The sequence below is a fragment of the Amblyomma americanum genome, chromosome 7 (assembly GCF_052857255.1).
Source record: "Amblyomma americanum isolate KBUSLIRL-KWMA chromosome 7, ASM5285725v1, whole genome shotgun sequence".
Lineage (NCBI taxonomy): Eukaryota > Metazoa > Arthropoda > Arachnida > Ixodida > Ixodidae > Amblyomma > Amblyomma americanum.
Window position 1 is genome coordinate 143,148,804 of NC_135503.1, and position 17,085 is coordinate 143,165,888.

Below are 17,085 nucleotides of genomic sequence, written 5' to 3' on the forward strand. Positions count from 1 at the left end.
CAGGTCATAAATCACAGATTTAATTTCGTCCAAAGTGATAGGCCTCTCCACTACAGCACGCTGCTCATCGTCAAGTCGTGGCAACGCTTCGAATAAGTGACTGTGATCTGACGTCACATTTGTGCCCGCACGACTGCCAAACAGCTTCCGATAATAGTAAAAGAAAGCCTCGACAATACCAGGACCATCGCTGTATGTGCAACCACCACACTGAATTTCCAATATTCCTTTAGCTACAGCAGTCTGCCTTTCATCTCACAGGGCCCGCCGAGATGGTTGCTCATCCAGAAACCTACGTGCCCTAGATCTTATCAAGGCCCCTTTGAATTTTTCGGTGTCAAACTGCTGAAGCTCTACTTTTACGCAGTGATTCTTCTGAATAGGCACCTGGGCTAATCCTCTCTAACTCATGTAGCTCAACCAAAGTACGTCAGAGCTTTCCAAGCTGATGTCTCTTCATAAACGCGATTCTTGCTGAGGCTTCAATAGCAATGTTTTTGTTCTTGTTTAAATAAGTCCCACTTTTGAAAAACAGAGAGATGACCGCGTGACAACGTGTCCTTCAAGCAAATAGACACAGCACGTTTGAAGATTTCATCTGAGAGCAGGCAGCTATTCAGCTTTAACAGCTCCCATCAAAGATGTAGTATGCGCGACTGTACCTCTCTATCTGAAGAGACAACTGCATCACTGAAGACAATGGGATGCTCCCTGTAACCAAAAACGGTGGACAACATGTCTGCTGAAACGTAAATCCTGTCAAGCCGAACGATAGAGGAGCACTGAAAATGAGTGAGATGAATGTTATGTCCCTTATCATACCCAACATCCACCAGGTTGTATTCGCATGCCAAATCAGTAAGTAAAGCAGCACTAGGGTCATATCGCATACTTAACACTTCAACCCTACAAACATAATTGAAATCACCCAACAGCATAACTTTACGATCCGTGGACTAATGGTCGACTAGCGACAGGAAAAACAGCTTTCTATCACGCTGCTTTACAGGGGCATAAACACAAACAATGCTCCACTACACACCCGAAATTGCGAGGTCACAGCAGATAAGTCGCCCGCCAGCATCTGTGCTATACGACACAGCGCTAATCCCCCCGTGTGTTGGCCAGGAATAGCATGCACCCACCTGATAAGCCTCTCGAGTGACTAACGATAACATCGAATTGTTACAAAAAAGGCTCGACAGCACCTTCAACCTCCTCATCAGAGGACAACTTGGTTTACTGGATGGCTCCCACACTCACACCCCATTTGTATAAAAGATGCCGCAACTGATGTTGCCTTCGACGATTAAGCGAGCCCCGAATGTTGAGGGTAGCGACCTGAAAAGCTGTGACGCCCGCCATTTTTGGTGCTTGTCTTATGGAACGCCATCCCCTGTACTGTGGTGGCCGGCCTGCCAATCGGCGGCCTGTAGGGCAGACATCGCCCTTCATTTTGAGGTGACCCTTCCCAATGCCACCCTACCAGGTGCCTTCTGCTCATCGCCTTCGACTCACACTTCATCCCCTGCAGGACGCTTCAAAGGTGCGCTGTTGTCCATTGCCTCTTCTGAGATAGCCAAAGCTTTGGTCCATGAAGCCGAGTGGACCGCGTCACTCGCAACCACGCTGACAGCCGATGCAACACCGAACGCACTAGAAGCGGACACTTCAGGCGACACACTGCTGCACTCCGGCGACGAAGGGGCATCGTCGACGCAAGATGCATGTCGCACATTCACTGGCTGAAACGCCTCCACTGATTTTACAGCAGGGGTGTTCTGCTCTCGTGATCGTTGGGTGACATGTGGCTCCTGAGCAGCAAGCACAGGACTCAAATGTACCAGGCCCGGGCAGATCCGGGCCCGGTGGCTTTCGGTCTGGAGACAGGGAATGCTGTTTGTCCGTACTTGCAGGCGGACCCTTGCCGTTAATCGGTGCAGAAGCCTTTGGTCGATCTTCTGTTTGGAGCTCATGACTCAGTCCACCTGACGTTTCCACAACATCCGAAACATCCATAATGTGCCCTCACTCCACTTCATCCTCATGTGCCCAGATGATTTGGCGTAACCTGTCAGCATAACTCATACCACAATTGTCTACTGTGTGCCCGAAGCGTCAGAAGTGGGTGCATCGAGGCGTACGGCACAGACGCCGTACATAACCCACACGGTTACAACGAAGACGCAGCGGCGGCCTGCCTGGGATCACAACTAAAACTTGCACCCCGTAAACGTTGAGCATGTGAGGAATTGTACTTTCTGACTGTCACGGATCTCCTCGGAGAAGACTCGAACAGAAAGAATGGACTAGGCGACAGGTGTACCCACACAGGCGAACATTTAATACACCCTACGTGGCACACACGCTAACATACCAAACTAACAAAATTAACACAAAACACAAATACTCCAAATACACACGACCCGGGAACACTGCTACCAGCGTCTACTACCACCGTTCTACTGTTAGTGGTCGGCGTTCGTGCTCACGGTTGCTTCAGTGCGGCCGCATCGTTGTATGGGTCCAGTAGCCGGCGTCGAGTTGGCGTTCGACGTGCTCAGGCTGGCGTCGATGGCGGCGTCGTTGGCTGCGTCGTACAAGCTCCCTGTCCAAGCGCCCGTGGAGGTGATGCCGGTGTTGTTGGCGTTAGGGGCACCACCCGGATGGTGGCAACAGCGCTGGAGACACGCCTGGCCGTAGCAGGTGGTAGCTTCCTCAGTTAACCCCCCGAAACTGGCTCAGGAACGGCAGGAAGTCCACGATACGAAGCCGTAGAACGCGAGATCACCGGAGCAGTAGCCGGTGTCGCTCTCTTCCAGCCGAAGCGTCCCTGACCCGCCGGTGCCTCCGCTTCTCGATTTTTCCACCTCGTGCCTCGCTCTCTCTCGCCCTTTTCTGGCCTTGGCGAGAGTCCACGTAAGCCTTGTCGTCTTCTTCTCCTTCTTGTCTTCTCCGCCAATCATCTCTCTGCACCACACCGAATACTTCTCCACCAATCCTCTCCATCTCACTGAATGCTTATCCTTCATCTTCTTTAGTCTTCGGTTAATCGACGTCGTCTTCTTCACACCTCTTTCCTTCATAATTTTATTTTAGACTCCCTATTATATGGAACAAGGGCCCCCTGTCTCAAGAGCTTTTCCATGAAAAACTGGTCACATCATCCTCATCTTCAACCCATCCAGCCAACCGACTCTTCTGTGGCGATTTCGGACTCAGCCCACAACACACCGCAGATATCCAGTACACACCAAAAGCGTACCACTAACACAGCACACCATACTACATTTTCGGAACATTACAACACCACTGCCGTTGTCCGTACAGTCATTAATAAACATGTTGATGTCCACAACACACTCCCTTGTATAATCACATAATAACAACAACATCAACAAAAACATCAAAAAGATACATTCCAAAGATAGCTAGAGCCATTTAGTTTGGTCTATCGGTAGAGAGGTCTTATTTGCAACATATGACCTCCGTTTTGCTCCCTGCATCTGAAAACACCTCCCCCTTGATTTGGAGTAGAGCTATGATCGTCTGTCTTCGTCCAGATTGGGCTTCTTTAGTGCGTCATCCCCTCCTGCATTTTTCTTCCCACTGCACGCGAGCACCACGACAATAGCACCTGTCTCCTCGGCCACTACCGAACAAGCTATCCTTTTGGCAAACCATACGGGACCCCGTTCTTCGTATTTCTTCAACATATTTACATGGAAAACCTTCTTAGTGTCATTTATCAACAACTCATAATCCATGTCCTTTTTTTTCCGCGTCACTAGGTACGGGCCCTTCCATTGCATCAGTAAGTTATTATGATCCATGGGTAGCAGGTTGAGAACCCTGTTGCCGGGATTCAGATTTCTGTGAATGACTTTGTTGTCATAATATCCTTTATAGCGTTCGCGCGTCCTTTCCACGCCTTGAGGTGCAAACCTGCATGTTTTCTTCAACTTTTCCCACAACTCAAGAACGTATGTACATGTGTTGAGATCTGACGCAATCTCTTTACTGGCCCACAGCTCCTTGAGTATTGTAAGTGGACCTCTAACAGTTCTCTCATACAACACATCAAAGGTCGAGAAACCGAGACTCGTTTGCGGTACGTCGCGGTAAGCGAACAAAAGAGCTGGGAGATACCTATCCCTAGCAGCAGGTCTGCCCTGGCATATATTCTTGATCATATTTTTGAGGGTGCCGTTGAACCGCTCTCCAAGCCCATTACACATGGGATGGTAAGGCGTTGTCTGTAACTGCCTTACAGACAAAAGGCGGTTTACCTCTTTCAATAGTTCTGATGTGAAGTTCGAGCCCCGGTAAATCAAAATTTCCCTCGGCAACCCATAACGCGAAAACATTTCCTCAAGACCCTCCGCTACTTAGATACTGTCAATAGTCGTCAATGGAATAGCTTCAGGATAACGAGTGGCCACGTCAACCAGAGTAAGCACACATCTATTGCCTCTGGCAGAAACTGGAGAGGTAGGCCCCACAATATCAATAGCCACTCGCTGAAACGGTAGGTCGATGGCTGGCATCTTTCCCAGAGGTACGGGACCAACTCTTCCCTTCGGAACTGTGCGCTGGCACAAGTCACATGAGCGAACAAAGCGCTTAACGTCACTGTGAACACCCGGCCAAAAAACTCCTCGGTGATCCTAGACACCGTCTTTTGAACACCCTGGTGTCCGGCCATAATGGCGTCATGCCCTAAGCGTAGCACTGTCTCTCGCATATCTCTCGGTAACACCAGCTGTAGGACCCGCCTTCCTGAGCTAGCCTGATCTAGCCTACATAACTTACGTATTGCCGAAATTAGAGTATGCAGCCATAGTATGGGATCCCTTTCATCTAAAGCATAAACATAAACTTAAAATGGTTCAGAGCCGAGCAGCGAGGTTCGTTTTCAACACGTTCAGGCCCACTGATTCCTCGTCACAACTCATGGCTGACAAGCATATTTCAACTTGGAATTGCGAAGAACTATAGCACGACTTAAATTTCTTTTCACGATGTATGACCAGTCACTATAATTTAATGGACGGCCATACATTCAAAGTTACCTGCCACGCGTGTCAAGGCATCGTCACGCTCACAATTTGCTGCCTTTTCTTTTTTTCCTCGCACAGTTAGTCAGTGGAATGGTCTCCCCTGTGAAATTTTTTCAACTGATAATTTTGACCAGGTGCTGCTGCTGTATTTTTCGTCGTGACATTCTGTGACATTTTTTTCGTAATTTTATCAGGTTATCATTATTCTGAGCAATAACTGAAATGCGTGCTTGTTCACTTTTGTTCTCTTCCCATGTTTTGTTCTCTTTCACGTGTTAAACTCAAGAGCTTATTTATAATTGATGTTAATCGGGATAAAATGTTGTACGACATGCCCACCTGCTTGGTCTCGTTGAGACCGCAGTATTTGTAAATAAGTAAAAATAAAATATGCATTCTCTGAGCAGAAGGCCATTTACCAATTGATATTCGAATGGCGTACGACTCTTCTTTTCACCTTTTCCCCGACTCTTTCGAAGCACGCCTTCAAGCTCGGGTCTTCTTTTTGCCTAATTGCAATTTCGCCCAGAGTTACGCTCAGGCACATCGCAACAGGAGTAGAGAGCGGACGCTGCGTTGCTCGGGCTGTCGCTTGAGCTCTTGTCTCAACTGCCGACGAGAAGCTGACTGCACCCGTCTGAGCTGTCGCGGGCCTTTCCTCCTTTGGATGTTCTTCAACGTCGATCATCCTCCACTCGGGGTCGGGGTCCTCGACCCTTATTGCACCCGTAATGTTTCCTAAGTTGAGATCGTAGACTGGATGCTCTAAGCATTTTGCCACTACCTGCCCAGTATAATATGGCGTTTACATTAGAATCGTGGCTTCAGGAAGGTACCTTACTGTGCTATCTACAAGAGTGACGGCCGACGCTTCCCCTGTAAGATCCTCGTCCTTCACCAGGCTTCTACGAACCAAAACTGTGTTGGCTCCGCTGGCTCTAAGCACCAATATAGGACGGTCCCCTATTCGTCCAACCACCACCGGCATTGCTGCTTTCGACTTGTGTGTTCCGCTCACCGCTTCATTTCCCAGCGGCGTTTGCTCTCCTTTCAGCTGTGGAACCTCAGGTGGCGTGATAAGTTCTACGCTAGAGTCGACAACGCATGCAGCTCGTTCCTGCGTTCTGTATCGGAACTCATCGAGAGTATGACCCCTCGTCTTACAACCTTGACACACAACCTGTGTCTTCCGGGCAACGCTACTAGTCAGACAGTCAACTGCACGGTGTCCCACCTTGCCGCAGAAAAAAACACCTTACTGGCTCCTTAGATGCACCGCCATATGCTATAGGTTTTGCCTTACTCAAGCTTTTCAGCCTTTGAGCCTCGAGGAATTGATTGATCTCCAGTGTTGGCAAACTCTTCCAGTGAACACAACTTTCAGGAACAGCGCTAGCTTCGAGCTGCAACATACTAAAAATTGCTCTGTGACCAGCTTGTCACGCACCCCTTTAAAACTCCTTTCTGTGTTTGACATATCAAGTCACGTATCGAAATAATTGGTCAGCCTGCAGGAAAACTTCTTAGCGGTTTCAGAATCCTCGGGTTTCGCGGTGCGAAATCTCTCACGGAAACCCTCTGCCGTAAGCCTGAATCTTTGCAGGAGTGCCTCTTTGTCTTTCTCATAGTCCATGGAATCAGCCGCAGGTATCCTTCCAAACACATTCAGTGCCTCCTCGACTAAACACATGCTCAATGCCGTGGCCCATTCACTGCGCTCCCAGCCTTGCCCCAAAGCTATCCGCTCGAATCGTTGCAGATATGCGTCCAGATCATCTCTTTGGTCATCAAAAGCAGCCATCAGCTTCCTGGGACAAACTCTGGTGGGTCTAGCACATTCTCTATCCGCTAAGAAACGCTGATCATTGTCCGTAATCTCCTCATATTCTCCCGCGACATGCGCCTGTTTCCACAAAATAAATTCCTTCTCTCTTTCTATCCTTCTTTATTCCTGTTCTTCTCCTCTTCTCTCTGCCTCGCGAGCTCTTTTATCTTCTCGCTCTTCTGCGTTGCGAGCATCTGCGCGTGCTTGCGCCCTTTCCTCTCTCTGCCTTTTTGCCTCTTCTTTGTCCTCGTAGCTGGGACACATCGCCTCTTCCTTGCTTAACCCTAGCTTGAAGGCCAGTTCAAACGTTCTTGACAAATCAATACTTTCTGCCGTCGATAGAACGGAAAAATCCGAGACAAAGCAAGAAGAAAAAAGGAAATGACTCCTGGCAGGCTCCCCACTTTGTCAGAGATCTCCCCGGAGAACAATCCGACGGAAAAAATGGAATAGACGACAGGTGTACCCACACAGACGCACATTTAATACACCCTACGTGACACGCTATCAAACAAAACTAACCAAACTAACACAAAACACAAATACTACAAATACACACGACCCAGGAACACTGCGACCAGCGTCTACTACCAGCGTTCTACTGTTAGCGGTCGGCGTTCGTGCTCACGGTTGGTTCGGTGCGTCCGCGGCGTTGTATGGATCCAGTAGCCGGCGTAGAGGTGGCGTTCGACGTGCTCAGGATCGCATCGCTGGCGGCGTCGTTGGCTGCGTCGTACAAGCTCCCGGTCCAAGCGCCAGTCGAGGTGATTCCGGTGTTGGCGTTGGGGGCACCACCCGGACGGGTGGCAACAGCGCTGGAGACACCCCTGGCCGTAGCAGGTGCTAGCGTCCTGAGTTAACTCCTCGGAACGGGCTCAGCAACATCAGGAAGTCCACGATGCGAAGTCGTAGAACGCGAGCTCACCGGAACAGTAGCCGGCGTCGCTCTCTTCCAGCCGAAGCGTCCCTGACCCGCCCGAGCCTCCGCTTCTCTGTTCTTCGCCCTCCTTCTTCGCTCTCCCTCGCCCTTTTATAGCCTTGGCGTTAGTCCACGTAAGCCTTGTCGTCGTCTTCTCCTTCTCTTCTCCGCCACTCATCTCTCTCCACCTCACCGAATGCTGCTTCTTCAGCTTCTTTAGGACCCCCCACGGTGGCTCTGTGGTTAGGGCGCTCGACTACTGATCCGGAGTTCCCGGGTTCGAACCCGTTTGACGCGGCTGCGTTTTTATGGAGGAAAAACGCTAAGGCGCCCCTTGTGCTGTGCAATGTCAGCGCCCGTTATAGATTCCCAGGCGGTCCAAATTATTCCGGAGCCCTCCACTTCCGACACCTCTTTTTCCATTCTTCTTTCACTCCCTCTTTTATTCCTTCCCTTACGTCGCGGTTTAGGTGTTATACGATATATGAGACAGATACTGCGCCATTTCCTTTCCCCAAAAACCAATTATTATTATTATTATCTTCTTTAGTATGCAGTTATACCACGTTGTCTTCACACCTCTTTCCTTTATAATTTTATTTTAGGCTCCCTATTATAGGGGACACTAACACTCCGTCCTCAAGCGTGAGCGAGATTTCACGGTTCGCTGTTTTCATGTGCTCCATTCCGGGGCACCGCCACTTCTCACGCTCGATATTTTGTACATTTCCAAAGGGCTCCAAATCTTCCAGAGTCGTCCGGTGCTCCATATAGCGCCGCGGGAGCCAAAACAGCTTAAGCTGCACGTTTTTGGTGTCCGGGTCAAACAAGATATATTTTAGACCTTTGACGTGGAACGCCACGACGACTTTAACCATGAATAAAGGTGCATCTAGTGAATGCACTCTTTCGATGCAGAAGTCGCCGTACCCGCCGCGGTGGCTCAGTGGTTAGGGCGCTCGACTACCGATCCGGAGTTCCCGGGTTCGAACCCGACCGCGGCGGCTGCGTTTTTATGGAGGAAAAACGCTAAGGCGCCCGTGTGCTGTGCGATGTCAGTGCACGTTAAAGATCCCCAGGTGGTCGAAATTATTCCGGAGCCCTCCACTACGGCGCCCCTTTCTTCCTTTCTTCTTTCACTCCCTCCTTTACCCTTCCCTTACGGCGCGGTTCATGTGTTCAACGATATATGAGACAGATACTGTGCCATTTTCTTTCCCCAAAAACCAATTATAATTATAATTCCAAGCAACCTGTGCATTGACTGCACCGCAGCGCTCACGCTAAGCATGTGAATTACTTTGCGTAAAATATAAACAATACTAATGAAGCCCTTAGCTCTTTTGATTCTTTGGTTCAGGTGCCTACTACTCCTTCAGTCTTTTTCTTTCATTGGCTTCAGTACCAAATGCTTATCTTGTGCCCCAGATATCGGACGTTGCAGTGAAAGACCTTCAAGTTGTCCGCGCTTACCTGGATTGCATGCTTTCGCAACCGCTGTAAAACCTGCTCAGTGTTTCATGCACACTCCTCGCGCGTTCTGCATGCCATTAAATCTTCAAGCAGGTAGCAAGCAGTTCTCAGTTCTTTGAATGCCTCGAAGGTTTTATCCATCCCTGACTGGAAAAATACAAGCGGACTTGAGTCGACGCAAACGAAACAATCATATGCGTATGTTCACGGTTCGAACTTGTCGCACATGCTCTTCGATCTCTAGTCATTAGAGAGTTTGTTTCACGTACGTAGAGGCTTCACGTACGTAGAGCTCTTACGGGTGACCAGTGCGCATGCGCAGAACGCAAAGGGTATGAGCGAGTCTCACGTACGTACGTGAGATTCGGAATTTTACGTTGCGGTCTTTGCGTTGCTTGCGTACGTAGCGTTGACAAGCATGGCGGCGCCCTGCCCGCCGCTTCACGGCGATAACAGCTTCGTCGCTAATCCCTCGAGGCGATATGTTGTTCTAAACTGCTGTATTCGCCTTCGATTTGCCCATACTTACCCTCGCATAAGGTTTCAAGCGACAAATAGCTTTCTTTTTTCAGACAGAAGGGCGATTTTTTAGCTGCTAAGCCTGACGAAGTAGCGTTGGTCGTCGTCATAGCAACGGTCTCGCTATGAATGGCTTCGCTTAATGACTTGTCTTCGATGATTTTGGCTACAACCAGTGTCTGTGTTTCTTAGTACATGGCGCTAGCCGTAACGCGCGGCGTGTTTCGCGTACGTGTAACTATAAGGGTTTCAAACCACCTCTGTGCAGGCTACGTAGACTTCTCACGTTTGCGTACGTGAACCCTCTGCGTACGTGAAACTAAAACTCTCTATTATACCGCGCGTCTTTTCTATCCTGTCTTTCTCATCTTCTAACTCTCCTACTATCTGCACGTGGTAGCGATCGTGGCTCGGCTTGAGCCAGTGGGCAGGCCTGTGCACTTTCCTTTTCTTTCTTCTTGGCAACAACAGACAGACTAGTTGGCGATAAGCGTTCGACAAGTCAGACTGTCAACAACATTTCTCCCCAGAGAGACGCAAAATATCTTCAGGCAATGAAAGCGGATAGTGATTTTCTTTTATCTTCGATTGATTCTTTCACGATAATCTCCGAAAAGCCTCGAAGTGTTGTCTTTTTTTCGGAACGATAAACGACACTTTTCGGTCGCTGTGCAGACCGTAGGTTACCTGGCTTTGCGCCAACGTCTTTAGATGTTCTTCCACTCGTTCTCGAAGCGCGTAAGGCATCGGCCAGACTTTGCAAAATATCGGCCTAGCGCTCTCTTTAAGAACAATGCTTACCTCGAAGACGTTGATTGTGCGAAATCCCTGCTTGAACACATCTCTCCACACTTCTTTCAGAGACGTTTGAGTTTCTGTGCGTTGGCGTGCACTATCTCTTGCCAACGTATGCGTCCTTTTGACCCCAAGTTTCGCGTCACTACTTCTTTCACACTCCGCGCGGTAATCAGCAGCACACTGTGGTCATATCAATCACAAGTAACCTCTAATCGACTTGTCCAGTAACTATATGCAGATTAAAGCTGCCATTTTAGCTTTTCAACTCCTGAACCAAGCAGTAGGTGAAGGGATAAAGGAAGGACTTAAAGAAAGAAGGGAGAAATAGGTGCCGTAGTGGAGGGCTCCGGGATAATTTCGACCACCGGGGGACCTTTAACGTGCACTGACACCGGACAGCACACGGGCGCCTTGGCGTTTCGCCTCCATCGAAACGCGGCCGCCGCTGTCGCGTTCGAGACCTGGTACACCGGATCAGATGCCGGGCGCGCATTGGCGCATTGCGATTGTGCACGCGTTCGGTGCCCCGCTGATGAGCGTTCCATGCAACGCCGGTGAACTTTCAATGCAAAGCTCGTCTTTCGTGGCTCGCTGATGATGGCGTTTGGGGAGGCGTTTCTCCTTCTCTCCAGTGCCGATATAAATGCCCTCTAGAACACCTTGGGCGGATTCCGTAGACCATTGTACTCGCTCAAGCGCCATCGTATAGTCTGCGTGCCTGCTGTTCGTGTCTGACGCCCACACCAGTCGCAATACTGAAGAGTACCAGCGAGAGTACCAGCGAGGTTCGGCGAGAGTTCTGCGTTCTGTCTCAGAACAGTCAGGCGACGGCGTGTGCACCTCGCGAGGTGGGAGGCACTGTCCTGGAGACACCGTGGCGTTGTGGTGAGCTGGCCGACTGACGCTGCAGTCGCACCGTTCTCTGCAGTGCAGAAAGGCTGCTTTGTCTGCATAGAGGAGGAGAGGACGTTGCGCTAGTGTATGAGCGCTTCGCTCGCTTTTAAGCCGCGTTCGCCGGAGGGAATCATCTGTAGCAGCAGGCGAGGTCGTTAAGAAAATTAGGCAGTGGCTTAGCTCTGGTTAAGCCTGGATATACAAGCGAAAAGCTTCAGTTATGCTTGGTTTGACGTCATGGTTATGCCCCGTAGTTTAGCTGGTATTGTATACATTGTTTATATATAGGCTTAAACTTAGTTCCTCAATGGCATATGTTTACGAGTTAGATACAGAAGCGACAGTATTAAACTTCTTTATATATTATTCTTGGACACATTGTCTTGCAGTTTCTCTGCAGCCACAAAGACAGCCCGGCGATCCGAGTAGTAGCAAGCGGCTGTCTCTATGCTTTCGCTGTTGTGCAGCCAGCTCCCAAGCGAGTAGTTCTGGATCGGACGAATTTAGTTTCTCAGCTTTTCTGCGTAGTCTAGCAGAAGCCGCACTCTACTTCCCTTCCATGTCGAGTGGGCACGCCTATTCTCTGGCAAGCGCTTTAAATAGCCTCCTTGCGCATGCCCATGACGCACATGTGCAGCAGCTCGCGGCCGCGCCGAAAGGTCAGGCGACAGAGTCGGTGGCGGCGACGGCTGCGGCAGCGGCGAGGAGCGACCACCTGCGCCGTGCGTGACGTCACTCGTTTTCGCGCATGCTCACAACTCTCCAGCCCCCGCCTGCGCCGTGCGTGACGTCACTCGCGCTCCGACATATGCCGGCTCGCGGGAAGCGCGGTGTTGACTAGCCTAGTGAAGCTTTTCGCTTCAAAACTCGGCTTGGCCCGCGATGGGTGAGGCAAGCAGCGTTTACGGAGCTTCCCAAGGGTACACCCAGAAGAAAGAAGGGCACCAAGCTCAGAGACGCTTGTACCGATTTTAACAGCGAAAGATTTTACTACTCCCCTTCTCAGCTTCGCCGTGCGCGCGAATTTGACCTTGAACGACTGAAGCTGCAGGAACGTTCTAGACTCCGATGATTTTGAGGATTTTGAGGAAAAGGGCGCGTAACTGGCTCCCTGGGTCATTGGATCGCCCTTTGAGGTGCGTGGCGGTGGTGAGAGACAGATATGGGCTGCATGCGTTAGCGTTGACAACGATACGGCTGACACGCGCCACTGCAGCAGCACTGCCGGACGCAGCGTTCATTGAGTGAGCAACCTCGCGCGATCAACTATTAGTTTAACTGCCACGTGCCAAAGTGGCAGGGTTGGCACGCTGCCTATCCAGTGTCCAGAACGCACTCAACGTTGCAGACGCGAAGCCACGTGTAGTTGCCTGATACACCACAGCTGTCGCTTTCTAACCAGGTTTAGCAGTAAAAGCGCGGCTAATGTTTTTACCGGTGGATGTACGCCGGTGGATTTCAAACCAACCCATCCTGCTGCCGAGATCAGCGCGCAAACTGAAATATTTTGGTGGTCTTCAGTGCAGCATTACTTGCAGTTTACTCATGTGGCTAATGATTTTTGCTTCTAGTAACCCTGGCAAGACAAGCATAGAGTTGCTTCTGTTAACATTTCCCCCTTAGTAAACTAAGCTGCTTTATTATCTAGGCTTCTCCGCTTGGCATTACGCTCGCTGGCATTAGTGAAAAATCTATACAGAGGGCAACCATCAGGGAACATGCGAAATAATCAACATAAGCCTAACGTGATGTCATCATTGTAGAATAAAAACAAAATTGAAAGCAACACTTAACCTTGGCGTATCCCAGAAGTTACTGGGACGCACCTGGAAGAAACATCATTCACAGCCACACATTGTCTCCGTAGTAGCAGTTATTCACATATACAAATAATTACTAACTCGTGTAGGTTGTAGCTGCGCAATTTTGAAACAAGGGCGTGAGAAACTATAAAATGCGTCATTAAAACCCAGAAATATGCAATTAGCTGTCGACTGCCACAACAACATCATGGACGAACCCAAACTCTGTTACACAAGGAAACCCGCTAAGGAAACCGCGCAGTTGCACAAGGAAAGCCGCTATGGAAACCGCGCTGAGAGGGATTTAGATGCTTATGTTTGTTCTAATGTGTCTGTATACAACTGCACAGAACGTGTCTCGTATATATTTTGCAATAGAAACGAGCCCATAGTTGCCGACAAATTTTTTTGGATCACACGTCATAACTTCCAGTCCGCCGGTATCTGTCAGCGCGGTTTTCATAGCGGCTTTTCTTGTGGAACAGAGTTGTTTGAGTTCGTCCATGATGTGGTTGTGTCAATTGACAGCTGATTGCATACTTTGGAATTTTAAAGACGCGTTTTATAGTTTCTTACACCGTTGTTTTAAAATTGCGCAGCTACATCCTACACGAGTTAGTAATTAATTGTATATGTGAATACCTGCTACTACGGAGGAAATGTTACACTGGCCCACTCAGCGATTTTTAAAACAACCGCACGAAGTACACTACAGAGTGCCTGAACTGTTCCTCAGTATTGCTGCAGGTATATCATGTGGGCATCAAGTTTTAGATAGTAGTAGTCGTAGTTCGAGACTTTATTTGAGCGCAACATTTAGGCGCCTAAGACGTACGTCGGTGGCCTGCTGCACGGCAAGACTCTGTTCTTCACCTTCAGCTCCAAGCCAGTCCAGCCAAGTCACGACAGTATGGGAGGGGGTGGGAAAGAAACGCGATTGCATAGCAACCGGGCAGGAGAAAATCAGTGGGAGAGGGCGTAAGGGGCGGGGCAGTTCGGACATGAAGGATCATGACGGAATTTGCATAGACAAACTGTGCATGTGTGAAAAGTGCATTGAGTTTTATCTGACGAAGGAGATGAGGCTCCCGCACAGAAAGACTAGGGTGACGGTCAGGGTAGAGTTTACTATAAAGGAGGAGAGCATCGTAAGGGTCTTTGATGGTAGCACAAAGCGACAGTCTCGACCAGCCCACCGTAGGCCTTGGCCGGATCAACGGTGACCGGATGAGCGTTTCACGGGCGAACTGTTTAGCCAGCTTATTGCCGTAAATCCCCGTGTGCTCAGGGATCCGCCGGAGCTTCAGACGGGGCAAGGCTGCAGCGACGAAAGTGCGGCCTCGAGTTCCGTGTACGGATGTGGTGGGAGTGTTTTTGATTGAATGGCAAGTATGGCTGCATGGGAATCAGTGCAGATAGTATATGTAGATACAGGTGGAAGCGAATGAAAATTTTTAGTGGCGTGGATGACGGAGAGGACCTCGAGCGAGAGAATGTCAGGGGGGCGTAGGAACTGGCCGCTAGTGTGAGTGACAGGGGTAGAAAGAAGGGGATGAAAGAGGACTTGGCCAGCGGAGCCGTGAGGAGCCACGTGAGAGGCATCCGTGTACCCCACTCCATGGGTATTGAAGTGGGACTGTGATGAGAGGCAGCAGCATGTCGGCGGCTAGCATGCAGCACTGGTGACGTACTAGAGGGAAGAGAAATATACGCCGGTTAGAAGACTCCGAATGGGAGGGAATAACAGAGGGGCCGTCTGGATGGGGGGTAGGTTAACGGTTAATGGGGATTTAAGGTCCCAAAGTGACTGAGTCTATCAAGGACGCCGTAGTGAAGGGTTCCGGAAATTTCGATCTCCTGTTTTTTTAACGTGCATGAAATCGCACAGTGCACAGGTTTCTACAATTTCTCCTCCATCTAAATTCGACCGCCGTATCTTTCGAATCTGCATCTTTCGGGTCCGCGCGATACTTGTTGTTCATAACCTATATTCACATCATCGTCCTATGCTTGCGAAATGTTTTTCTCTTGAAGCAATTCTCTGATTTTTGGTGAATCCCATTTCAGCGTATTGCTGGGGGTAGTGTTATTCACGCGTGGAGCAACGAGGTGTACGAATGTGAACATGAAAAAATGGCCAGCTAAGACTCTGCTGTTAGATCTGTGTTAACTTAATTGTCTTCAAGATTGGAAAGAACATGTTCGATGATGGCAGAAGACGTGTCATTTTTTAAGCCGTAGGATGACAGCAAGATTTGATACTCAAAGCTTTCTTGACGGCATATGTTAATATTAAAATCTCCAGCTTTTAAAACCCTTGCGTACTGATTCGAAAAGCCCAGTATTTCTTCCATTTTTTTTCAAAAATGTTGGTAGTCGTGAATCGGGTTATCTGTATATTATTCCGATCATGACGCTGCCTTGTAGTTCAACATATTGGATGTTATATTCTCCTTCCTTTGTTACTATGTGCCGCGCTATTTTCTGCATTTCAATTTTGATATGTTCAGTACCACGTCTGCGCATCTAGCTTCTACCATGTTTTCATTAGGTACATTCAAGAATTCATTTTCTTTCAGACAAGTTTATTACACTGCAATAATGCGATACTGTACATTCCTTCTAATTATCATAGATAATTCACGATTTCATTTGATGCTACATACATTACAGAGCAACAATCCTAAATTACTAGGCAAGGCGGCAGCGGCGGTTGGAGCGGTGAATATTTTGTTGAAATGATCTCGGTCGGATTAATGACGCGCAATGTCATTGAACTACACAATTTTGTAGACGCCAGCGGGTGTGGCGATATTTACAACTTTCGAGTTTTCTGACTTGACGGCCAGGGTTTTCGGATGGGCTACCGACACAAACTTCTATTTCTTTTCCTTCTTCTTGGCAATACCCATACCCAGCAGTATCTTATATTCAGGGCAGAGGTGTCCGTAGATAAACGCCGATTCTTTGTCAGAAAACCACTTTGATTGGCCGCAAATGTTTTCTTTTTTTAGTGGCTTCGAGAACTGGTCCCTTTTTGCTCGCGACGCGAACCTGACGAAAATGTTCCTTGTCTCTTGTGGACACGCGGTGCATCGCGTCCATTAAGATTGTGCAACTCCCTGCCAGATTTGGTCTCTAATTTTCTTCACAATTTTCTCCAGAGATTCCTTTGGTTAATGTCAGATGCCCTTTATTTCTATGCAGTTGCTTCTCCTATACTGTTTGAGCCCTGCCAGCTCTTTTTTGAATCAGACAGCGCCTGTGCCATCTGCTCCTTCTCTGCCTTCAAAGCAGCATGCTCTAGCTTTAAGGCGTGCAATTCTTGTTTGGCCGCTAGACGCTCTTCAAACGTAGCATTCATGTGAAGCTCTCTTTTACATCATCTATTTCTTTTTTTCAGACATGCATCTGTATCTGTCACAAATTTAAATTGTTCCTTGATGGTGGACGGCGCTTTGTCACCCATATCGAAAAGCCAGCGATGCAAGAACCAGCGAAGTTATTGATCTCGTTCGGGTGGTTGATTTGGTGGCTTCCTCATTCCATGGTTCGAATCCCAGTTGCGGTAATATATGATTTTTATTCATTTATTTGATTTCACACAAACCCACAAACGTCGCAATTAAACCCACATACATCAGAAGAGCTTTCTGCGAATTTACCCATCGGAATAGTGCTTCCACACTACCGTTGATATAAAGGACAACTTCGTCGTATCCTTCGGTGTTGATATATTCGATTCGACTGTATCCCCTTTGTTCCCCGTCTTCGCTGCGAGTAAAGAAATTGCAC

General features: G+C 48.8%; 1 protein-coding gene across 3 annotated transcripts in view; it reads left to right on the forward strand.

Moving 5' to 3' along the window:
- LOC144096649 (membrane metallo-endopeptidase-like 1) overlaps positions 1–17,085 on the forward strand; it is a 44,136-nt gene that overhangs the window by 13,601 nt on the left and 13,450 nt on the right. The window contains exons 2-3 of one of the 3 annotated variants that reach the window (XM_077629478.1): positions 6,820–6,883; positions 16,694–16,858. The exons of 1 other annotated variant lie outside the window; for it this stretch is intronic. In XM_077629478.1, coding sequence (XP_077485604.1) covers positions 16,775–16,858 — 84 coding nt within the window. In that variant the 5' untranslated portion in view covers positions 6,820–6,883; positions 16,694–16,774. The remainder of the gene's footprint in view (positions 1–6,819; positions 6,884–16,693; positions 16,859–17,085) is intronic. One more of the 3 variants, XM_077629477.1, reaches the window with a different exon arrangement.